At 49.0% G+C, this 25052-nt stretch overlaps 1 protein-coding gene across 5 annotated transcripts in view; it reads right to left on the bottom strand.

Annotated features, from left to right (window-relative positions):
• Positions 1-25052, bottom strand: part of col6a3 (collagen, type VI, alpha 3) — a 294343-nt gene that overhangs the window by 98059 nt on the left and 171232 nt on the right. For all 5 annotated transcript variants that reach the window (XM_038788414.1, XM_038788411.1, XM_038788403.1 and 2 more), the window contains 4 exons: positions 18360-18977; positions 14796-15407; positions 11249-11860; positions 1456-2067 (listed from right to left, as the gene is read on the bottom strand). In XM_038788414.1, coding sequence (XP_038644342.1) covers positions 1456-2067; positions 11249-11860; positions 14796-15407; positions 18360-18977 — 2454 coding nt within the window. The remainder of the gene's footprint in view (positions 1-1455; positions 2068-11248; positions 11861-14795; positions 15408-18359; positions 18978-25052) is intronic.

Raw genomic sequence — 25052 nt, forward strand, 5'->3', positions numbered from 1 at the left:
TATAATAATTTTCTTTTTAATCCATTTAAACATTCCTTGGATATATTGAAGAGTGGTAAATGAGTGGTAAGCTATCGCTTAAGACATTTCCTTGGGGCCCAGCTGTTTCAACACTCTAATGGATATCTGGGCACTCAGCCAAGAATACATAATGAGGCTAGATTGACAACTCTAGCTCTTCAATCGATTCTGTCATTTTCAGTGTTTATTTGCAAAAGAAGAAGAGGTTTCAAGGTTTGAGGTGTGATGGGGTTAATAAAAGCGAATATCTTGGCATATAATTAGAAGGGAACAATCGGGTACATGGAGGGTCATAACTTGGTCATGAATGGTATGATGGACCTTATGAGGTGGATGGAGAGCATAAGGTGGCATGGATAGAGCATGGAGTGTGTGTGGAGGGTGAGGGGTCTTACAGGTTTTATTATAAGTGATATAAAGTCCCTAAACACTGAAGTGGACCTTTTAAACAGCCCCTTTTGATCTCAGCAGTGTCTTTGGGTTGCCTTAAAACTCTTTCTGTGGGTGGCAGACCTGACTTCTGTTAGCCCTGTGACCTCCTGGTTGGAAATCCTGCCTTTGCAGCATTTTATCCCGAGTCTGGAGGGACAAGCCGGAAATTACCAGTCTGCCCCGACTGTCCCTTCGATGGCTATCTAGCCCAAAACTCTAGGATGGAAATCCAGCCCGATATTCTCTAATCAATTAGAGAGATGAAGAAGCTTGCCTGGACATGATTTCAGTCAGTACTTGACAGCAGGGCTGATAAATCTCCCATCTATTTTTAAACAGTTGATTCAGCTCACAACCTAAATGGTATTCAATATTTGATGCTGCATGTTCATCAGCCATCTTTAGTCAACTTCATAGGCAAGAGATACATGAGACCCAAGGATTGAAGTTTTGTGACAAACAGTTTTAAATTGGATGAATGTGAGAATTCTGAGGTTCCACACTCCCTCAACAAACTGAAAATGTGAATGTTAATCAAAAACAGATTGGCTGGTGACATTGCAACATCCTTTCAATTCAGAAACTAACTTTCAAAATAGTGGTCATCTTTGCATTTGTTATGCTGGGAGTCTATTGTTTAACTCATGTTACTCACACAAGAGAGAATCTTGGGCCTGAGGTCATAATCTCCGAGTAAAGGATTGCCTTAAGTAAGTGTTTGAATCCTCCTGACTTTAGCTTCTCTTTTACCACTTTAATTAAGATTTTAAATTAATAACTCCTGCTCTGCTTAATAGTTCCTAAATTACTCCATTAAAGATTTTCCCAAAAGAAGAAGATTGTTTATCTTGCTGGAGCTTTAGTGAAACAAATGATAATTGCCTTTACTGGGCACGCAGTGTAGGTGGCAAATAGTATCAAAAATTTTCAATACAGCACAAAATCTCAATAATTCTTCATAGTTATAACATTAGAAATAATGCAGCAAATGGAATAAAGTACCTGGATTAATGGGGACAGTCGGCGCGTTAGTCAATTCTGGTGGAGCAGGAGATGTTGATATCGACATCATTACCTGTTCCTGTACATGGGGCAGAGAGTGGAATTCTTGAACATTGAGGCTCAAACTAGGGTCACTTGCGATCTCCCTCAACTGCCCTTGATCTGCATTCCTGGCTCCTATAGCAAAGATCGTTACAGCAGCTTGCTTCAGTGCATCCGCAGATGGTTTGACGTAATCTCTGGATCTTCCAGCAGTGACGAGTACCAATATCTGATGAACACCTTCCTCTTTCCTACTTCCTGAAGGTCTGGTAAAGTGATTTCGAAGGACATAGTCCAGCGCTGCTCCAGTGTTAAGTGGCCTCCCTCCTCTCAGCCTGAGTCCTTCCACATGAGGCAGAATTTCATCTTCTGAAGAATAGGTGTTCAGATAGAATTCCGTTTCTGCATAATTACTATACTGTACCAATCCAATTCGCACTCTGTCACTTCCAATATCGAGGTTTTCTATTATACTTGTGAGAAAATCACGGACAAATGAAAAATCTGTGTTCCCAACATTGTCTGACCCATCAATAAGGAACACAATGTCTCTCTTGCTTGCTTTTTGTGCTAGAAGTGAAAAGAATAAAGAGTGTCACAGATGTGCAAAGTTTAATTTGTTGAAATACTTAACTTCTAAATTCTAGGGGACTTCGGGTGTGCATCATGGAGTGAATGATCACACAGAGGCAGCTCCTACCTAAGGTTACAGAAAAGAGCTCTTTTTAAGCAACACGGGTTGGAATTTCGATGAAAAGGCGTAGGTGAATGTTCGAGGAGTACTTTCCCCCAGGAATAGTATGTTTCTTGGTTATCAGACCCTCAGAAACAGTGCAAGATTTGTCTGAAGCAGCAGCAAACAAAAGCCTCTGCAAGCATGCAAGCCGGGGAAGGGCCAGCTTAGAGTCTGAAGCTGACTTGAGGGCCTTTATGAAAGCTGAATTCTAGCAGCAGAGGGAAGAACTGTGAAAAGATCTCACCAAGGCCATTGAAGAAGCGGGGACGGACTTCCGGTAGCGGTGATGCGGAGCTAAGCTGCACGTTCAGTGGCTCCCACTATTTTCGGACTTTGGGGCTCTTTTAAGGGCTCGTAGTGGTGCTGTTTGGACTTTTCCCCGTGTGGGAACACTCCTTCTCAGATTCTCCACTGGTGGCTGGCCTGGACTAGGAGTGGAGTGGTCAGAAAATCGGTTTTGGAGACTTCCAGTTGTGGCTCTGCGGAGCTAAGCCGCACCGCAGCTCCCGCTACTTGAGGACTTTTGGGCCGATTTGAGGGCCCCAAACGGCGCTGTCTCGACGAATCCCAGTGGGGGAAGGTGTCTAGAGGAGCACTCCCCATAATTTATGGTGCTCACCAGGAGTGCGGCAAAGGAAAAAGCTGCAGCAGCTCCACAAGAAAAGCGGGGGAAGAAGGACAAAATGGCGGCCGGCGGAACACCCGAGGATTGGTGGAAGTGGGCGCAGGAGCAGCAGGCCTCTCTTCTGCGCTGTTTTGCGGAGCTGAAGGCTGAGTTGCTGGACTCCCTGAATGCGACTACCAACAAGCTGCTTGGGGCCCAGGCGGCCCAGGAGGTGTCCATTCGGGAATTGTAGCAGCAGGCCGCTGAGTGGGAGGAGGAGGCCGTGGTCCTCGTGGGGAAAGTGGAGTTGCACGAGGCACTTCACAAAAAGTGGCAAGACCGTTTGGAGGAGCTGGACGTTCGCACGAGGCGAAAGAATTTGAGGATCCTGGGCCTGGCGGAGGGGCTGGAGGGGTCGGATCTCCCGTCGTACGTGACCACGATGTTCAGCTCGTTGATGGGAGAGGGGTCCTTCCATTTGCCCCTGGAGCTTGAGGGAGCTCACAGAGTGCTGGCCAGGAGGCCTAAGGCAAATGAACCCCCGCGGGCGGTGCTGGTGCGGTTCCATCGATTTAGCGACCGGGAGTGTGTGTTGCGCTGGGCCAAGAAAGAGAGGAGCAGCAAGTGGGAGAATTCGGTAGTGCGAATCTACCAGGACTGGAGTGCGGAGGTGGCAAAGCGGCGGGCCTGGTTCAACCGGACGAAGGCGGTGCTGCATGCCAAGCAGGTCAGATTTGGAATGCTGCAGCCTGCGCGTCTGTGGGTGACATATAAGGACCGGCACCACTACTTCGAGTCCCCGGAGGAGGCGTGTGCCTTTGTACAGGCGGAGAAGCTGGACTCGAACTAGGGTCTGGGGACACGCTATGGCCGTTGCTGTTTTTGCTGTTGCTGTTCTTCAATATTGACACGTGTTTTTTTCATGCTGGTTTTCTTTTTGCTCTGTTTCCGGGTGGGTTTGTCTGTTGGGTATGGGTGTGGGGTATGTGGGGAACGTTGGGGCTATATGCTTTATATGTTCTCTTCTGTACGGGGCTGGGGGTTGGGGTTAAACTGGATTTTGAGGAGCTGCGTCAGAAGGGTGGGGTGTGGCAGTGTGAAAGCACGGGCTTTCCTCTGGTTGTCCGCGCTGCGGGGCAGGGGGGGGGCGGAGCTGGAGGTGGGGGCGTGGCCTCTACTGGTTTTCTTTCCCGCGCTGAAGCGGTGCCAAGGAGGTGTGGCAAGAGGTGGATGACCCCATGCCGGGAGGAGATGGGTTTTGGCAGGAGCTGCCGGGTCAGCAGAAGTCAGCTGACTCACGGAAGTACCATGGAGGGTGCGTCGCGGCTAGGAGGGGTCCTAGCCTGGGGGGGGGGGGGGGGGGGGGGGGGTGGGGGGGGGATACCGGGTAGCTGCTGGAATGGCCAGGAAGGAGCTGGTGTGGGCCGGGGGGGTAGAGGAGAGGCGTTATCGCCATGGGGAATGGGTCAGGCGGGGCGAGCTGGCCTGGGGAGAGCAGTCGATAAGCTATGGCTAGCCGGTGGGGGAGAGGGGCAGGTTGCCCTCTGATCCGGCTGATTACCTGGAACGTGAGGGGGCTGAATGGGCCGGTTAAGAGAACTAGGGTATTTTCTCATCTGAAGGGGCTGAAGGCAGACGTGGCTATGCTCCAGGAGACCCACTTGACGGTGGCGGACCAGGTTCGTCTGAGGAAGGGGTGGGTGGGGCAGGTTTTTCACTCAGGATTGGACGCGAAGAACCGGGGGGTGGCGATTCTGGTGGGGAAGAGGGTGGCGTTCGTGGCGGCTGAGGTGGTGTTGGACAAGGAGGGCAGATATATTATGGTGAAGGGTAGGCTGCAGGGAGAGAAGGTGGTGCTGGTTAATGTATATGCCCAGAATTGGGATGATGCCGGCTTCATGAGGCGCTTGTTGGGCCGCATTCTGGACCTGGAGGCAGGGGGCTTGATCATGGAGGGAGACTTTAACACAGTGCTGGATCCCCCACTGGACCGGTCCAGTTCAAGGACGGGTAGGAGGCCGGCGGCGGCCAAAGTGCTGAGGGGGTTTATGGACCAGATGGGAGGGGTGGAACCCTGGAGGTTTGGGAGGCCGAGAGCGCGGGAGTATTCCTTTTTCTCCCATGTCCATAGGGTCTATTCCCGAATAGATTTTTTCATCCTGAGCAGGGGATTGATCCCGAAGGTGCAGGATGCAGAGTATTCGGCCATAGCGATCTCAGAGCATGCTCCGCACTGGGTTGATCTGGAGATGGGGGAGGTGCGGGACCAGCGCCCGCTCTGGCGCCTGGATGTGGGGATGCTGGCTGATGAGGAGGTGTGTAGGAGGGTCCGGGGAAGTATTGAGGGGTATCTTGATACCAACGACACGGGGGAGGTCCGGGTGGGGATGGTCTGGGAGGCTCTGAAAGCAGTGATCCGGGGGGAGCTGATCTCCATCCGGGCCCATGGGGGATGGAGGGAGAGGAAGGAGAGGGAGAGACTGGTGGGGGAGCTCCTGGATGTGGACAGAAGATATGCGGAGGCACCGGAGGAGGGGTTGCTGGGGGAACGGCGTAGTTTGCAGGCCAAATTTGACTTGTTGACCACCAGAAAGGCGGAGACACAGTGGAGGAGGTCGCAGGGCGCGGTATATGAGTATGGGGAGAAGGCGAGCAGGATGTTGGCGCATCAGCTCCGCAGGCGAGATGCGGCTAGGGAAATTGGTGGAGTGACGGATAGGGGTGGGAATGTAGTGCAGAAGGGGACAGAAGTAAATGGGGTCTTTAGGGACTTCTACGAGGAACTGTACCGGTCAGAACCTCCGATGGGGAGAGGGGGGATGGAGAGCTTCATGAACAGGCTATGGTTCCCAAGGGTTCAAGAGGAGCTGGTAGAGGGGTTGGGGGCGCCGATAGAGTTGGAGGAGCTAGTCAGGGGGATTGGACAAATGCAGTCAGGTAAGGCGCCGGGGCCGGATGGGTTCCCGGTGGAATGTTATAAAATGTATGTGGATCTGGTGGGCCCCCTGTTGGTGCGAGCCTTCAATGAGGCATGGGAGGGGGGGGGGCTTTGCCCCCGACGATGTCGCGGGCACTGATCTCTCTGATCCTGAAGCGGGATAAGGACCCCTTGCAGTGTGGATCATACAGGCCTATCTCGCTCCTCAATGTTGACGCTAAATTGCTGGCGAAGATCCTGGCCACCAGGATAGAGGACTGTGTGCCAGGGGTGATACACGAGGATCAGACAGGATTTGTCAAGGGACGGCAGCTCAACACGAATGTGCGGAGATTGCTAAATGTTATTATGATGCCGGCGGTGGAGGGGGAGGCGGAGATAGTGGTGGCGCTGGATGCGGAGAAAGCGTTTGATAGAGTTGAGTGGGGGTACCTGTGGGAGGTGCTGGAGCGGTTTGGATTCGGGGAGGGATTCATCAAATGGGTGAGGCTGCTCTACGCGGCTCCGATGGCAAGTGTAGTTACCAATGGAAGGAGATCGGAGTACTTTAGGCACTACCGTGGGACCAGGCAGGGGTGCCCCCTGTCCCCCTTGCTCTTTGCACTGGCGATTGAACCTTTGGCTATGGCGTTGAGGGAGTCAGGTCTGGTGCGGGGTGGGGAGGAACATCGTGTATCGCTGTATGCGGACGACCTGCTGTTGTATGTGGCGGATCCAGAAGGGGGAATGCCGGGGGTGATGGAGCTGTTAGCGGAATTTGGGGGCTTCTCGGGGTATAAGTTAAATTTAGGCAAGAGTGAGGTATTTGTAGTACTCCCGGGTGATCAGGAGGAGGGAAATGGGAGACTCCCGTTTAAGAGGGCAGTGAAGAGTTTCAGATACCTGGGCGTGCAGGTGGCCAGGAGTTGGAGGGACTCTCCATAAGCTTAATTTACCAGGCTGGTGGAGCAGATGGAGGAGGAATTTAAAAGGTGGGACATGGTGCCGCTATCGTTGGCGGGTAGAGTGCAGTCCGTCAAAATGACAGTTCTCCCGAGATTCTTGTTCCTTTTTCAGTGTTTGCCCATCTTTAACCCTAGGGCCTTTTTTAGAAGGGTGACTAGCAGCATCATGAGCTTTGTTTGGGCACATGGGACCCCGAGGGTGAAGAGGGTATTCTTGGAGCAGGGTAGAGATGGGGGGGGGCTGGCGATACCCAATCTTTCGGTGTATTATTGGGCGGCCAATGTGTCGATGGTGCGCAAGTGCGTAATGGAGGGGGAGGGGGCAGCATGGAAACGGATGGAGAGGGCGTCCTGTGGAGATACAAGCCTGGGGGCCCTGGTAACGGCGCCGTGGCCGCTCCCTCCTACGAGGTATACCACGAGTCCGGTGGTGGCGGCTACCCTCAAGATTTGGGGGCAGTGGAGGCGACATAGGGGAGAAGTGGGGGGCTCGATGGAGGCTCCGTTAAGGGGGAACCATAGGTTCGTCCCGGGGAACATTGATGGGGGATTTCAGGGTTGGCACAGAGCGGGCATCAGACAGCTGAGGGACCTGTTTATTGATGGGAGGTTTGCGAGCCTGGGGGAGTTGGAGGAGAAATTTGGGCTCCCCCCGGGGAACATGTTCAGGTATCTGCAGGTAAAGGCATTTGCTAGGCGGCAGGCGGAGGGATTCCCTTCGCTTCCCGCGAGGGGGATGAACGACAGGGTGCTTTCGGGGGTCTGGGTCGGAGAGGGGAAGATATCTGATATCTACAAGGTTATGCAGGAGGCGGAGGAGGCATTAGTAGAGGAGCTGAAAGCTAAGTGGGAGGGGGAACTGGGGGAACAGATCGAAGACGAAACATGGGCTGATGCCCTACTGAGGGTTAATTCTTCCTCCTCGTGTGCGCGGCTTAGCCTCATCCAATTCAAGGTGCTGCACCGGGCCCACATGACTGGGACGAGGATGAGTAGGTTCTTTGGGGGTGATGACAGGTGTGTCAGGTGCTCGGGGAGTCCAGCGAACCATGCCCATATGTTCTGGGCATGCCTGGCACTGGAGGAGTTCTGGAAGGGGGTGGCGAGGACGGTGTCGAGGGTGGTGGAATCCAGGGTCAAGCCAGGATGGAGACTCGCGATTTTTGGGGTTGGGGTGGAGCCGGGAGTGCAGGAGGCGAAAGAGGCCGGTGTGCTGGCCTTTGCGTCCCTAGTAGCCTGGCGGAGGATCTTGCTACAATGGAAGGATGCGTGGCCCCCAAGCGTGGAGACCTGGATCAATGACATGGCGGGTTTCATTAAGCTAGAGAAGGTCAAATTCGCCCTGAGAGGGTCGGTACAAGGGTTCTTTAGGCGATGGCAACCTTTTCTCGACTTTCTGGCTCAACGATAGGGTACGGGGACAGTAGCAGCAGCAACCCGGGGGGGAGGCGGGGAAGGGGGAGGGAAAAGGTGGGGGGGGGGGCGGACGATGACTATGTTTGTTTATTTAATTTAAATTTATTTTTAAGTTCTTTTGTTGTTCATTGGGGTTGGGGGGGTTGGGGATGTGATACATGCGTTGATATGGATGGGGGTGTTACAGTTATTATGGGTTATTTTGTTGCATTTCATTGTTTGTCGTTATGTTTTATATTTTCTGTAAAAAATTCCAATAAAAATTATATTAAAAAAAAACTTCTAAATTCTAAATTGGCTGTTGGTGTTAAAAGAGCACAGTAAGAAGTCTTACAACACCAGGTTAAAGTCCAACAGGTTTGATTCAAACACGAGCTTTCGGAGCGCAGCTCCTTCCTCAGGTGAATGGTGTTAAAAGAGACATGTCATCAGTAGGTTAAATAATTGGACTAATGATCTTTGGCTTTCCAATCATTTCCATTCTTTTAAAAATCATTTCATGAGAGAGAATTTTGACTTTTGAGTTTTTCCATCATTTATACCATTGTGTATTTGAAATCCCTGCTGGTTCAGAGAATCCCCGGAGGGCGGCGTGAATCCCTCCCCGCCACACCAACGTCGGCTGCGAATTCTATGGCGCCGGTTTTCGGGCGTGGGCAGGGATTACACCGCACCGGTCGGGGGCCGTTGGCAGCGCCCCCCCCCCCCCCGGCAATTCTCCAGGCCCCGATGGGCCGAGCGGCCGCCCCGTTTTCGGCCAGTCCCACCGGCGTGAAATAGACATGGTCCAACACGGCGGTACCTGGCTTGTCGGCTGTCTAGCGGGGTCCTCGGGGGAAGGGGGGGAGGGAGGGTGGCGTGGTGGGATCTGGCCGTGGGGGGCTCCCACAATGGCCTGGCCCGCAATTGGGGCCCACCGATCTGCGGGCAGGCCTTTTCTTCCGCGCCGGCCACTGTAGGGCTCCACCATGGGCGGCGCAGAGAAAAAACCCCTGCGCATGCGCAGGAAACATGCCGGCGATTCTGTGCATGCGTGGGACCACGACGGCCCTTTGACGCCGTTTGGCGCAGCGCCAACACCTCCGGTGCCGGCCTAGTCCCGGACGTGCGAAGGATTCCGCTACTTCCGGGTGGCCCAACGTCGGAGTGGTTCACGCCGTTCTTGGAGCCTCCATCGAACCATCGCGCAAGTGTGGGCGAATCCCGCCCAATATCTTTGATCTCTTTCATAGGCATGTCCCACCATCAATAAATTCCAGAAGGTCGAGCCTAGCTATCGCAAGCTTCAAACAAGTGGTCAGCTTAAAGTGCAATGTGATACTAAATTAGAGATTTTTGATAACTTTTGTAAATATAGTTTGGAAAGTAGTATTACAGAGCGTGGAGGAGATTTAAAATGAACTCCCCAAGTCCCTTCACTTCTGTCTGTACTCAGACAGTCGGAGTACTGTCTATTTTTGAGAAGCTGGTTGCATTTGTGGTCAATTTGAAAGTAACCAGCAGCAGACATTTGTGGATTTAAATAAAGAGGATTATTGATTCACACACTCACCCTGAATGCCAGTTTCTTTGAAATTCATATACGGGATGTGGAGTCACTGGTTAGGTTAGCATTTATTAGCCAGCCCTCGTTGCCCCTCAAAATATTGATTTAGCGACTCTACTATTTCTGTGTCCACCATTTCATCCACCAAGGGAACGACATTCATTTTAGTTACACTCTTCCCTTTTATATACTTATAGAAGTTTTGCTATACTTTTTTATATTTTGTGCTAGATTTCATTGATAACTTACTTTTGCTATTTAATATATTTTTAGTAAACCTTATTTGATCTTTAAAAGTTCCCTAATCTTCCAGCCTGCCACTGACCTTTGCAATATGGTATGCCTTAGTGTTTTTTAATGGGGAGGAATTGAATATCTCCTTAACAACTGCCATGCTCATCAACTATCCTGTCTTTTAGTCTTCTTGGCCAGTCCACTAGGCCAGATTTGCCCTCATGCCGACAGCCGACATAAGTTAACCATAGAACAGAATCCCTACAGTGCAGAAGGAGGCCATTTGGCCTATCAGGTTTGCACGAACCCTCTGAAAGAGCACCCTACCCAGGCCCAGTCCCCTGTTTCCCAACCCCGTAACCAACTGACCTGCACATCTCTGGACACTAAGGAGTAATTTAACATGACCAATCCATCTAACCCCACATCTTTGGACTGTGGGAGGAAACCGGAGCAGACATAAGGAGGAAGTGTAAACTCCACAGTCACCCAAGGCTGGAATTGAAACCTGGTCCCTAGCGCTGCCAGACAGCAGTGCAAACCACTGTGCCACCATTACCTTTGTTTAACTCCAGACCATATTTTATTCCTACCTACCCTGACTCTCACCTAACATCTTATTATTTCTTAATCTAGTGCCTTTCTTTCCCAATTCTTTGTGTACCTCGTCTTTCCCCTCTAATGTTAACACATGGTTCCCAACAGCCCCCCCCCCTCCCCCCCCCGCCCCACCGTTAAAACCCTCCCCAGCAACACTAACAAATCATCTTGCAAGGAGATTGGTTCCGGCTCTGTTCAGGTGTAATCTATCCAGCTGTACAGGTTCCAATTCCCCAATTGGTCCCAATGTCGAAGGAACTTAAAACCATAGAAACGTTACGGTGCAGAATGAGGAATTCAGCCCATCATGTCAGCACTGCCTTCCCTCCTGTACCAGCTCTCTCTGTTAAGAGTTCCATTACGTGCTGCCCACCTCGATCCAAATGGATAAGGCAGATCGTAAATCACAAAACCCCAATACCCAAAAACCAGGATGATACAATTTCTAGCCCAAAATTCTTTAAATATACTTATTGGATGTTTACTTCTCTCTTTGATCACTTCAAGGAACATCCTTCACTGACAACTTCTCAGATGTTTAATACTTTTTGCAAGTCAAAGAACCTGTAACTCGTCAATCTAGTGATGTTTTGTGAAACGATGGTATAAAATGGAGTCTCTCTTTGTTTTAGCCAAGAACATTAAAGGTTTTGATTCAGTGCAGAGTCTCAAGCAAAATCCCTGTGATAGTTGTATGAATACTGTTACTATTGCAGCAAATGAAATAAAGTACCTGGATTAATGGGGACAGTCGGTGCGTTGGTTGATTCTCGTGGAGCAGGAGGTGTTGATATCGACATCATCACCTGCTCTTGTACATTGGGCAGAGAGTGGAATTCTTGAACATTGAGGCTCAAACTAGGGTCACTTGCGATCTCTCTCAACTGCCCTTGATCGGCATTCCAAGCTCCTACAGCAAAGATCGTTACAGCAGCTTGCTTCAGTGCATCCGCAGATGGTTTGACATTATCTCTGGATCTTCCAGCAGCGACAAGTACCAATATCTGATGAACACCTTCCTCTTTCCTACTTCCTGAAGGTCTGGTAAAGTGAGTTCGAAGGACATAGTCCAGCGCTGCTCCAGTGTTAAGTGGCCTCCCTCCTCTCAGCCTGAGTCCTTCCACATGAGGCAGAATTTCATCTTCTGAAGAATAGGTGTTCAGATAGAATTCCGTTTCTGCATAATTACTATACTGTACCAATCCAATTCGCACTCTGTCACTTCCAATATCGAGGTTTTCTATTATACTTGTGAGAAAATCACGGACAAATGAAAAATCTGTGTTCCCAACATTGTCTGACCCATCAATAAGGAACACAATGTCTCTCTTGCTTGCTTTTTGTGCTAGAAGTGAAAAGAATAAAGAGTGTCACAGATATGCAAAGTTTAATTTGTTGAAATACTTAACTTCTAAATTCTAAATTGGCTGTTGGTGTTAAAAGAGCACAGTAAGAAGTCTTACAACACCAGGTTAAAGTCCAACAGGTTTGATTCAAACACGAGCTTTCGGAGCGCAGCTCCTTCCTCAGGTGAATGGTGTTAAAAGTGACATGTCATCAGTAGGTTAAATAATTGGACTAATGATCTTTGGCTTTCCATTCATTTCCATTCTTTTAAAAATCATTTAATGAGAGAGAATTTTGACTTTTGAGTTTTTCCATCATTTATACCATTGTGTATTTGAAATCCCTGCTGGTTCAGAGAATCCCCGGAGGGCGGCGTGAATCCCTCCCCGCCACACCAACGTCGGCTGCGAATTCTCTGGCGCCGATTTTCGGGCGTGGGCAGGGATTACACCGCACCGGTCGGGGGGCCGTTGGCAGCGCGCGCCCCCCCCCCCCCCTCCCCCCGGCAATTCTCCAGGTCCCGATAGGCCGAGCGAGCGGCCGCCCCGTTTTCGCCCAGTACCACCGGTGTGAAATAAACATGGTCCAACACGGCGGTACCTGGCTTGTCGGCTGTCTAGCGGGGTCCTCGGGGGGGGGGGGGGGGATCTGGCCGTGGGGGGGCTCCCACAATGGCCTGGCCCGCGATTGGGACCCACCGATCTGCGGGCGGGCCTGTGCCGCGGGGGCACTCTTTTCTTCCGCGCCGGCCACTGTAGGGCTCTACCATGGGCTGCGCAGAGAAAAAACCCCTGCGCCTGCGCAGGAAACATGCCGGCAGTTCTGCGCACGCGCCAGAACACGGCGGCAGTTCTGTGCATGCGTGGGACCACGACGGCCCTTTGATGCCGGTTGGCGCAGCGCCAACAGCTCCGGTGCCAGCCTAGTCCCGGACATGCGGAGGATTCCGCTACTTCCGGGTGGCCCAACGTCGGAGTGGTTCACGCCGTTCTTGGAGCCTCCATCGAACCATCGCGCAAGTGCGGGCGAATCCCGCCCAATATCTTTGATCTCTTTCATAGGCATGTCCCACCATCAATAAATTCCAGAAGGTCGAGCCTAGCTATCACAAGCTTCAAACAAGTGGTCAGCTTAAAGTGCAATGTGATACTAAATTAGAGATTTTTAATAACTTTTGTAAATATAGTTTGGAAAGTAGTATTACAGAGAGTGGAGGAGATTTAAAATGAACTCCCCAAGTCCCTTCACTTCTGTCTGTACTCAGACAGTCTATTTTTGAGAAGCTGGTTGCATTTGTGGTCAATTTGAAAGTAACCAGCAGCAGACATTTGTGGATTTAAATAAAGAGGATTATTGATTCACACACTCACCCTGAATGCCAGTTTCTTTGAAATTCATATACGGGATGTGGAGTCACTGGTTAGGTTAGCATTTATTAGCCAGCCCTCGTTGCCCCTCAAAATATTGATTTAGCGACTCTACTATTTCTGTGTCCACCATTTCATCCACCAAGGGAACGACATTCATTTTAGTTACACTCTTCCCTTTTATATACTTATAGAAGTTTTGCTATACTTTTTTATATTTTGTGCTAGATTTCATTGATAACTTACTTTTGCTATTTAATATATTTTTAGTAAACCTTATTTGATCTTTAAAAGTTCCCTAATCTTCCAGCCTGCCACTGACCTTTGCAATATGGTATGCCTTAGTGTTTTTTAATGGGGAGGAATTGAATATCTCCTTAACAACTGCCATGCTCATCAACTATCCTGTCTTTTAGTCTTCTTGGCCAGTCCACTAGGCCAGATTTGCCCTCATGCCGACAGCCGACATAAGTTAACCATAGAACAGAATCCCTACAGTGCAGAAGGAGGCCATTTGGCCTATCAGGTTTGCACGAACCCTCTGAAAGAGCACCCTACCCAGGCCCAGTCCCCTGTTTCCCAACCCCGTAACCAACTGACCTGCACATCTCTGGACACTAAGGAGTAATTTAACATGACCAATCCATCTAACCCCACATCTTTGGACTGTGGGAGGAAACCGGAGCAGACATAAGGAGGAAGTGCAAACTCCACAGTCACCCAAGGCTGGAATTGAAACCTGGTCCCTAGCGCTGCCAGACAGCAGTGCAAACCACTGTGCCACCATTACCTTTGTTTAACTCCAGACCATATTTTATTCCTACCTACCCTGACTCTCACCTAACATCTTATTATTTCTTAATCTAGTGCCTTTCTTTCCCAATTCTTTGTGTACCTCGTCTTTCCCCTCTAATGTTAACACATGGTTCCCAACAGCCCCCCCCCCCTCCCCCCCCCCGCCCCACCGTTAAAACCCTCCCCAGCAACACTAACAAATCATCTTGCAAGGAGATTGGTTCCGGCTCTGTTCAGGTGTAATCTATCCAGCTGTACAGGTTCCAATTCCCCAATTGGTCCCAATGTCGAAGGAACTTAAAACCATAGAAACGTTACGGTGCAGAATGAGGAATTCAGCCCATCATGTCAGCACTGCCTTCCCTCCTGTACCAGCTCTCTCTGTTAAGAGTTCCATTACGTGCTGCCCACCTCGATCCAAATGGATAAGGCAGATCGTAAATCACAAAACCCCAATACCCAAAAACCAGGATGATACAATTTCTAGCCCAAAATTCTTTAAATATACTTATTGGATGTTTACTTCTCTCTTTGATCACTTCAAGGAACATCCTTCACTGACAACTTCTCAGATGCTTAATACTTTTTGCAAGTCAAAGAACCTGTAACTCGTCAATCTAGTGATGTTTTGTGAAACGATGGTATAAAATGGAGTCTCTCTTTGTTTTGGCCAAGAACATTAAAGGTTTTGATTCAGTGCAGAGTCTCAAGCAAAATCCCTGTGATAGTTGTATGAATACTGTTACTATTGCAGCAAATGAAATAAAGTACCTGGATTAATGGGGACAGTCGGTGCGTTGGTTGATTCTCGTGGAGCAGGAGGTGTTGATATCGACATCATCACCTGCTCTTGTACATTGGGCAGAGAGTGGAATTCTTGAACATTGAGGCTCAAACTAGGGTCACTTGCGATCTCTCTCAACTGCCCTTGATCGGCATTCCAAGCTCCTACAGCAAAGATCGTTACAGCAGCTTGCTTCAGTGCATCCGCAGATGGTTTGACATTATCTCTGGATCTTCCAGCAGCGACAAGTACCAATATCTGATGAACACCTTCCTCTTTCCTACTTCCTGAAGGTCTGGTAAAGTGAGTTCGAAGGACATAGTCCAGCGCTGCTCCAGTGTTAAGTGGCCTCCCTCCTCTCAGCCTGAGTCCTTCCACATGAGGCAGAATTTCATCTTCTGAAGAATAGGTGTTCAGATAGAATTCCGTTTCTGCATAATTACTATACTGTACCAATCCAATTCGCACTCTGTCACTTCCAATATCGAGGTTTTCTATTATACTTGTGAGAAAATCACGGACAAATGAAAAATCTGTGTTCCCAACATTGTCTGACCCATCAATAAGGAACACAATGTCTCTCTTGCTTGCTTTTTGTGCTAGAAGTGAAAAGAATAAAGAGTGTCACAGATATGCAAAGTTTAATTTGTTGAAATACTTAACTTCTAAATTCTAAATTGGCTGTTGGTGTTAAAAGAGCACAGTAAGAAGTCTTACAACACCAGGTTAAAGTCCAACAGATTTGATTCAAACACGAGCTTTCGGAGCGCAGCTCCTTCCTCAGGTGAATGGTGTTAAAAGAGACATGTCATCAGTAGGTTAAATAATTGGACTAATGATCTTTGGCTTTCCATTCATTTCCATTCTTTTAAAAATCATTTAATGAGAGAGAATTTTGACTTTTGAGTTTTTCCATCATTTATACCATTGTGTATTTGAAATCCCTGCTGGTTCAGAGAATCTCCGGAGGGCGGCGTGAATCCCTCCCCGCCACACCAACGTCGGCTGCGAATTCTCTGGCGCCGGTTTTCGGGCGTGGGCAGGGATTACACCGCACCGGTCGGGGGGCCGTTGGCAGCGCGCGCCCCCCCCCCCCCTCCCCCCGGCAATTCTCCAGGTCCCGATGGGCCGAGCGAGCGGCCGCCCCGTTTTCGCCCAGTGCCACCGGTGTGAAATAAACATGGTCCAACACGGCGGTACCTGGCTTGTCGGCTGTCTAGCGGGGTCCTCGGGGGGGGGGGGGGGGATCTGGCCGTGGGGGGGCTCCCACAATGGCCTGGCCCGCGATTGGGACCCACCGATCTGCGGGCGGGCCTGTGCCGCGGGGGCACTCTTTTCTTCCGCGCCGGCCACTGTAGGGCTCTACCATGGGCTGCGCAGAGAAAAAACCCCTGCGCATGCGCAGGAAACATGCCGGCAGTTCTGCGCACGCGCCAGAACACGGCGGCAGTTCTGTGCATGCGTGGGACCACGACGGCCCTTTGATGCCGGTTGGCGCAGCGCCAACAGCTCCGGTGCCAGCCTAGTCCCGGACATGCGGAGGATTCCGCTACTTCCGGGTGGCCCGACGTCGGAGTGGTTCACGCCGTTCTTGGCGCCTCCATCGAACCATCGCGCAAGTGCGGGCGAATCCCGCCCAATATCTTTGATCTCTTTCATAGGCATGTCCCACCATCAATAAATTCCAGAAGGTCGAGCCTAGCTATCACAAGCTTCAAACAAGTGGTCAGCTTAAAGTGCAATATGATACTAAATTAGAGATTTTTAATAACTTTTGTAAATATAGTTTGGAAAGTAGTATTACAGAGAGTGGAGGAGATTTAAAATGAACTCCCCAAGTCCCTTCACTTCTGTCTGTACTCAGACAGTCTATTTTTGAGAAGCTGGTTGCATTTGTGGTCAATTTGAAAGTAACCAGCAGCAGACATTTGTGGATTTAAATAAAGAGGATTATTGATTCACACACTCACCCTGAATACCAGTTTCTTTGAAATTCATATACGGGATGTGGCGTCACTGATTAGGTTAGCATTTATTAGCCAGCCCTCGTTGCCCCTCAAAATATTGATTTAGCGACTCTACTATTTCTGTGTCCACCATTTCATCCACCAAGGGAACGATATTCATTTTAGTTACACTCTTCCCTTTTATATACTTATAAAAGTTTTTGCTATACTTTTTTATATTTTGTGCTAGATTTCATTGATAACTTACTTTTGCTATTTAATATATTTTTAGTAAACCTTATTCGATCTTTAAAAGTTCCCTAATCTTCCAGCCTGCCACTGACCTTTGCAATATGGTATGCCTTTGTGTTTTTTAATGGGGAGGAATTGAATATCTCCTTAACAACTACCATGCTCATCAACTATCCTGTCTTTTAGTCTTCTTGGCCAGTCCACTAGGTCAGATTTGCCCTCATGCTGACATAAGTTAACCATAGAACAGAATCCCTACAGTGCAGAAGGAGGCCATTTGGCCTATCAGGTTTGCACGAACCCTCTGAAAGAGCACCCTACCTAGGCCCAGTCCCCTCTTTCCCAACCCCGTAACCAACTGACCTGCACATCTCTGGACACTAAGGAGTAATTTAACATGACCAATCCATCTAACCCCACACCTTTGGACTGTGGGAGGAAACCGGAGCAGACATAAGGAGGAAGTGCAAACTCCACAGTCACCCAAGGCTGGAATTGAAACCTGGACCCTAGCGCTGCCAGACAGCAGTGCAAACCACTGTGCCACCATGCCGCCATTACCTTTGTTTAACTCCAGACCATATTTCATTCCTTCCTACCCTGACTCTCACCTAACATCTTATTATTTCTTAATCTAGTGCCTTTCTTTCCGAATTCTTTGTGTACCTCGTCTTTCCCCTCTAATGTTAACACATGGGTCCCAACAGCATCCCCCCCCCCCCCCCCCCCCCCCCCCCCGCCCCCCGCCCCACCGTTAAAACCCTCCCCAGCAACACTAACAAATCATCTTGCAAGGAGATTGGTTCCGGCTCTGTTCAGGTGTAATCTATCCAGCTGTACAGGTTCCAATTCCCCAATTGGTCCCAATGTCGAAGGAGCTTAAAACCATAGAAACGTTACGGTGCAGAATGAGGAATTCAGCCCATCATGTCAGCACTGCCTTCCCTCCTGTACCAGCTCTCTCTGTTAAGAGTTCCATTACGTGCTGCCCACCTCGATCCAAATGGATAAGGCAGATCGTAAATCACAAAACCCCAATACCCAAAAACCAGGATGATACAATTTCTAGCCCAAAATTCTTTAAATATACTTATTGGATGTTTACTTCTCTCTTTGATCACTTCAAGGAACATCCTTCACTGACAACTTCTCAGATGCTTAATACTTTTTGCAAGTCAAAGAACCTGTAACTCGTCAATCTAGCGATGATTTGTGAAACGATGGTATAAAATGGAGTCTCTCTTTGTTTTGGCCAAAAACATTAAAGGTTTTGATTCAGTGCAAAGTCTCAAGCAAAATCCCTGTGATAGCTGTACAAATACTGTTGCTATTGCAGAAAATGAAATAAAGTACCTGGATTAATGGGGACAGTCGGTGCGTTGGTTGATTCTCGTGGAGCAGGAGGTGTTGATATCGACATCATCACCTGCTCTTGTACATTGGGCAGAGAGTGGAATTCTTGAACATTGAGGCTCAAACTAGGGTCACTTGCGATCTCTCTCAACTGCCCTTGATCTGCATTCCAGGCTCCTACAGCAAAGATCGTTACAGCAGCTTGCTTCAGTGCATCCGCAGATGGTTTGACATTATCTCTGGATCTTCCAGCAGCGACAAGTACCAATATCTGATGAACACCTTCCTCTTTCCTACTTCCTGAAGGTCTGGTAAAGTGAGTTCGAAGGACATAGTCCAGCGCTGCTCCAGTGTTAAGTGGCCTCCCTCCTCTCAGCCTGAGTCCTTCCACATGAGAGAGAATTTCATCTTCTGAAGAATAGGTGTTCAGATAGAATTCCGTTTCTGCATAATTACTATATCGTACCAATCCAATTCGCACTCTGTCACTTCCAATATCGAGGTTTTCTATTATACTTGTGAGAAAATCACGGACAAACGAAAAATCTGTGTTCCCAACATTGTCTGACCCATCAATAAGGAACACAATGTCCTTCTTGCTCACTCTTTTTGTCAAAGCTGGAAAGAAAATACAGATTGTAGTCCACAACTGGTCATAGAAAATTGGTTATTGTCAAGAAAAACAAGGAAATCCGTACCTAAACTGACATGAAACGATAATTTGTCAAAATATGCAACAAGGTAGAAAGCTAATCTTTATGAAGAATATTTGCTGTGTAACATATTTTTTTTTTTAAATGAACAGTTACTTGCATTCTGAATAATTTAGTTTTTCTTCCTCCCACCTATTTCTAAATTGTGTTTTGCATATTTTTTCCCCTTTAAGAGAAGTTGCTGAACAAAAGCATCAAAGAATACTGGATTGAAGGAGTTTCTAATCATGATAATAGAGAACTCAAACAATTGTAGCAGCAACACAGCCACACACCCCTTAGATATATCAGCATTAAATATGTAGGTGAAGTGAGATTCCTCATGCTATTGGCCTGTGTGGACTCTCAATCTGCTATTTCTTATGATAGCAACGTCCAGAATCAGACAAGACACATCATGTTTCCACCTGTATGCTGATACAGAGTATTACCTCACCACAAGATCTCTGGATTCTGCACTCTCTCTAAATTATCAGACTGTTTGTCCGACATCCAGTACTAGGCAAGCAGAAATTTTGTTTCATGTATCAGGAAGAAGGCATGTTTTCAGACCCCATCATGATCTCTGTTCCCTATCCACTGACCAAGGATGAACCAGTTTGCTTACTTTGGTGTCATATTTGACCCTGAAATGAGTTTCCAACCTTGGCCAGGATTCTCCCCTATCCGGCGGGGAGAGGGGGTCCCGGCGTAGCGTAGTGGCGCCAACCACTCCGGCGTCGGGCCTCCCCAATGGTGCGGAATTCTCCGCACCTTTAGGGGCAAGGCCCGCGCCGGAGTGGTTGGCGCCACGCCGACTGGCGCCAAAACCGGCGCCAATGGTCTTTGGCGCCCGCCGCCTAGCGTCGGGGCTGGCCGAAGGGCCTTCGCCGGTTCGCGCATGCGCCTGTGCATCAACGGCCGCTGATGTCACCACCAGCGCATGCGCGGTAGGGGCGGGTCTCTTCCGCCTCCGCACTGGTGGAGGCAGCGGAAGAATAAGAGTGCCCCCACGGCACTGGGCCGCCCGCCGATCGGTGGGCCCCGATCGGGGGCCAGACCACCATGGGGGCACCCCCAGGGGTCTGATCGTCCCGTGCCCTCCCCCAGGACCCCGGGGACTCGCTCACACCGCCAATCCCGCCGGCACCAGAGGTGCTCCAATTCCCGCCGGAGGGAGAGGCCTGTCAGCGGCAGGACTTCGGCCCATCGCGGGCCGGAGATCGCCGCGGGGGGCACACCGATTGGCGGGCTGTGATTCCCGCTCCTGCCGATTCCCGGGTGGCGGAGAATTCCGGCCACAGCGGGGGCGGGATTTACGCCGGCCCCGGGTGATTTACCGACCCTGTGGGGGGTCGGAGAATTCCGCCCCATATCCAAGCCATCACTAAGACCACCGATCTCCACTTTTGTAATATCACCTGATTCTGACCCTGCGTCACCTAATTTGCTGAAACTCTCTTCCATTCCTTTGTTACCTCTCGACTGTTTCGATGCACCCCTGCTGACTTCCCATGTTCCACCTTCTATGCGTTTGACACCGTTCAAATCTCTGCTGCCTTTGTCTTAAAGTGTGCCAAGTCCAATTCACCCAACACTGGTCCCCAGTTAAACAATATTAAGGCCGGAAATTTACAGCCACTCTCGCCCAGTGGGATATTTTGTTCCCGCTGAAATAAGCAGGACTTTAAATGTTATGTGCTGTGAGAGACACTGGGGCTTTTAACCCTGCCCTTCGATTTTAAATATCATATTCTGGTTTTCAATCCCTTCATCACCTCATCTTCTCAGTCTTTATAATGTCCCCCAGCTGCATAACTATCTGAGATGTCTGCTCTCCTCTAAATCTGGGGCTGGATTCTCCGTCGGTGGGACCCTCTGCTTTGCCGGCAGCGCATTTACACCTGCGGATTTCCCAATGGCGTGGGCGTGCCCACAATGGGAAACCCCATTGGTTAGCTGCTGGGACGGCGGATCCCACTGCCGGCGGGGATGCGCCTCACCAGAAAACGGGTGCGGTGGGATGGAGAATTCCGCCCCTGGTCTCCAACGCATCTTAATTGCTCTACAATTGGTGGCTATGCCTTCTGCTTCCAAGGCCTAAGGCTTTGGAATTTTCCGCCAGGCCTCCTTTAACACGTTACAGAAAACCTGCCTCTGTGACCAAGGTTTTGGTCAACTGCCTTATATTTTCTTATGAAATGAAATGAAAATCGCTTATTGTCACGAGTAGGCTTCAATGAAGTTACTGTGAAAAGCTCCTAGTCGCCACATTCTGGCACCTATCCGGGGAGGCTGGTACAGGAATCGAACTGTGCTGCTGGCCTGCTTGGTCTGCTTTAAAAGCCAGCGATTTAGCCCAGTGAGCTAAACCAGCCCCTGTGGGTTAGATTTCAAGTGTTGCTTTATAAAACCCCAGTGAAGTGCCTTGATATGTTTTAATATCTTAAAAACACCTGTATAAATACAAAGTGTTCATTGTGGATTCATTTGAGAAATATAACGTTTTAAATAATACAAAATACTAATCTACTTCTCATTCTCCTCATTTGTTTCTTCTGCAAATTACTTATCTACTGTCTCTCTGATGTTGAAAACTCACATATTCAGAATCGACTGAGTGCTTAGTTAAGAATGTATTGTGTCAAAAGTATTACTATTGGCCTATAACTCTTAAAATCCTGAATCACTTGAACCATCTGCTCTCAAGTCCAAGGCATTGCTTTACTTGCCCTTGTCTATATTTTCTCTGGTCCTGAGATGTCCCATTGTAACTTGGTTAGAAGAATAATGCAGTGTAGGCGATTCAACCATATATAGACACGCAACACAGGAGTCCATTCAGCCATCTAGTCCATGTTTTCTCCTTCAAAGATCTCTTCAGTGGGTTCCATTCACCCAGTCTGACTCACTATCCCTGCCATTTCATCCCTTTCAAATCGCTAACCAATCTGTTTTGAAGCCTACTGTCTAATTTGTGTCCACCACCCCAGTAGGCAGTGCCATATAAATCCTAACTAAAAATTGCTTAAAATATTTTTCATTGTTCCAATCTATAAAATAAAAGCAAAGGGCTGGATTTTCATTTCTGGCTCAGGAACGGCGGGATTCTCCAATAATGGGGCTATGTCTCCATTCCAGCGTGAAAACGCGGGCGACACATTCTAGACTTTCCTGAAGAAAATCCAGAGTGATTCTCCTTTCTGGAAGAGGCTAGCAGGGCCCCGGAGTATTCCTCGCAGCTCCGGCTGCCGCTAAGGGGCCCTGCACATCTGGTTGGGGGTCCACGCATGCCACGCGTGACATTGCGGACCCACACAGCAGACCAGCACCAAAATTATAGGCCCCCCCTCCGAGATCGCGCGCACCCGCAGATCGGTAGCTCCCGATCGATAGTCTGGCCATCTGTGAGGCCCCCCTCCAGGTGAAGTATCCCCCCCGCCTCCCCACCAGGGCGGCCGCGGACTGAGTCCGCAGCCGCCACACCGAGTTCCAGCCGGGTGGGACCATGAGAGAACCACGCCGTCGGAAATTTGGCCAGTTACACTTGGAGAATTGCCGCGGTGGCCTTTGTCAATGGCCCCCTACCTGTGCCGCGTAGACTGCGCGCGCGTGATTTGCGGTGATTCTCCCTGGCCGGAGAATCGTGGAAGCGGCGTCGCACCAGATTTCGGCGTTGACGCCCATTCTCCCACATGCCGATTGTGATTTTGGCACGGAGGCTCAGAGAATCCTACCCCTGACGTTCGGATGAATTCTGAAATCCATCCCTGCATCTCAACTGCATCTCTCACGCAATGCCATTTTAAAATATAAATATAGATTGAACAAGAAACCAACTCAATGCCCCATTATTGGTACCAAGTAGGCTGGGTCTGCTTGCCTGGCGTCAGTGGCATTCTGAGGCCTGCAGTTGCCTTAACAGGCATCTCTCCAAACTGCAGCAGCATAAAGTCAAGAAATGGAGGGCCTCCAGGCAAAGTGAGTTACTGCAAACCTTGAAATGCAGGATACCTAGGGGTTGACAATTTCAAGCATTAAAATAACTCTGCCAACCTGATCACTGTGCATTGACGGTTTACCAAAATTTGTATGAATAATTGAAGTGCTGAATACCCCAGACCATTATCAAGCTCGTAAAGCAGCTTAATGAACTGTTAACTGGCAGCAAGAGGATTCTGTGTTTTCTTCCCTCTCTATCCCGCCAGCACTTTGAAATGTGTAGACTGTCCTGGAGGCATTGCGATCCTGAGACGATTTCCCAGTCTCACCAGCATTTTAAAATCAGGCCCAAAGGCTCTTTTGCTGAATACGCAAAGCATTCACAATAAGATAAATTAACTTGTGGTTGAATGACAGATCAATGGTTTTGATCTAATTACCATTACAGATCCATGAGCAGAATTTAATGTCCTCCCCAAAGGCGGACTTAGTGGTGAGAGGGCATTTAGCCGAGCAGAGGTTGACCGGTGGCCACCCTAACATAAGAACACACATACGTACATACACATTTAAAAATAATCCATTTACGGGATGTGGGCATCGTTGGTTAGGTGAGTATTTATTGCTCATCCCTAGTTGCCCTTCAGAAAGTGGTGGTGAGTTGCCTTCTTGAACCGCTGCAGTCCTTGAGTTGTATTGTGCTATTAGGGAGGCAGTTCCAGGAGGTTGAGCCAGCGACAGTGAAGGACCGGTGATATATTTCCAAGTCAGGATGGTGAGTGACTTGGAGGGGAACCTTCAGGTAATGGGGTTCCCAGGTATCTGTTGCTCTTGTCCTTCTAGAATGTGGCCTGGTGGACCTCCATTTCTTGGCTTTATGCTGCTGCAGTATTGGGAATGGGTCTGGAAGGTATTATCTAACGAACCTTAGTGATTTACTGCAGTGCATCTTGTAGATGGTACACATAGCTGCCACTGTTCCTCGGTAGTGGAGGGTTTAAATGTTATTGGAATGGGGAGCAATCAAGCGGGTTGTTTTGTCCTGGATGGCGTCAAGCTTTTTCAGTTTTGTTGGAGCTGAACTCATCCAGGCAAGTGGGGAGTATTCCATTACACTCCTGTCTTGTGCCTTGTAGATGGTGGACAGGCTTTGGGGCATCAGGTGAGGTTACTCGCCATAGGATTCCTAGCCTTTGGGAGTTTGGAATTCCAGACTTTCGGAATTTGGAATTCACTGCCTTAAAGGGTGGTGGTAGAACCCTCATAACATTTAAGAAGCATTTAGATGTGCACTTGCAATGCCAAGGCATACAAGGTCAAGTGCTGGAAAATGGATTAGAATGGTAAGGTGACTATTTTTGACTGGTGCAGATGTGATGGGTCGAAGGGCTTTTTCTATGCTGTATGATTCTATGACTCTGTGACTCTAATATATTGTTGCATGCCAGTCATTTACTCCAATTCACTTCAGCTAGATTCCTCCCCAATTTTTAGAAATATACTCTCCTCCAATCTAGATTGCTCCTTGTTCTTTTCTATAATTAATCTCAACATTACCATAACTCACCTCCTGACGTCCCAAAGCCTGTCCACCATCCACAAGGCACAAGTTATTGCCATATTATGATCACTCTTCCCGAGAAGATACCCAGCCGTCACTTTATCCTTTTCATTCCTAGGATGTGATCCAGCTCTGCCTCCCTTTTCATTGGGCAAGAAGCATACAGATCAAGAAAATTCCCCTGAACACATTTGATTCCACTATTGTCTTTGTTCTAGCTGACTGTTCAGTCATGATTAAGTTGGGGATAACCAAAAAGTCTTGCATCTTAATATTGTCAATCAATAGCACCAGTTTGGCTCCCACTATAAACCTTACACCTGCGGTCAATCCTAACTCAGATGTTCTCTGATTGAACACAAAAGGTGCACAGTATTGAGGATTTGAGGTGGTTTAAATCCTGAAGTGACCTTCCAACTGTTGAACTTCCAAATTTTTGGCCATCTCTGATTTCTGCCTCAATTCCATTGTTGCCACAATTCTCATTGGAGATCCCAG

This window comes from Scyliorhinus canicula, chromosome 2, assembly GCF_902713615.1.
Source record: "Scyliorhinus canicula chromosome 2, sScyCan1.1, whole genome shotgun sequence".
NCBI classification, from domain to species: domain Eukaryota; kingdom Metazoa; phylum Chordata; class Chondrichthyes; order Carcharhiniformes; family Scyliorhinidae; genus Scyliorhinus; species Scyliorhinus canicula.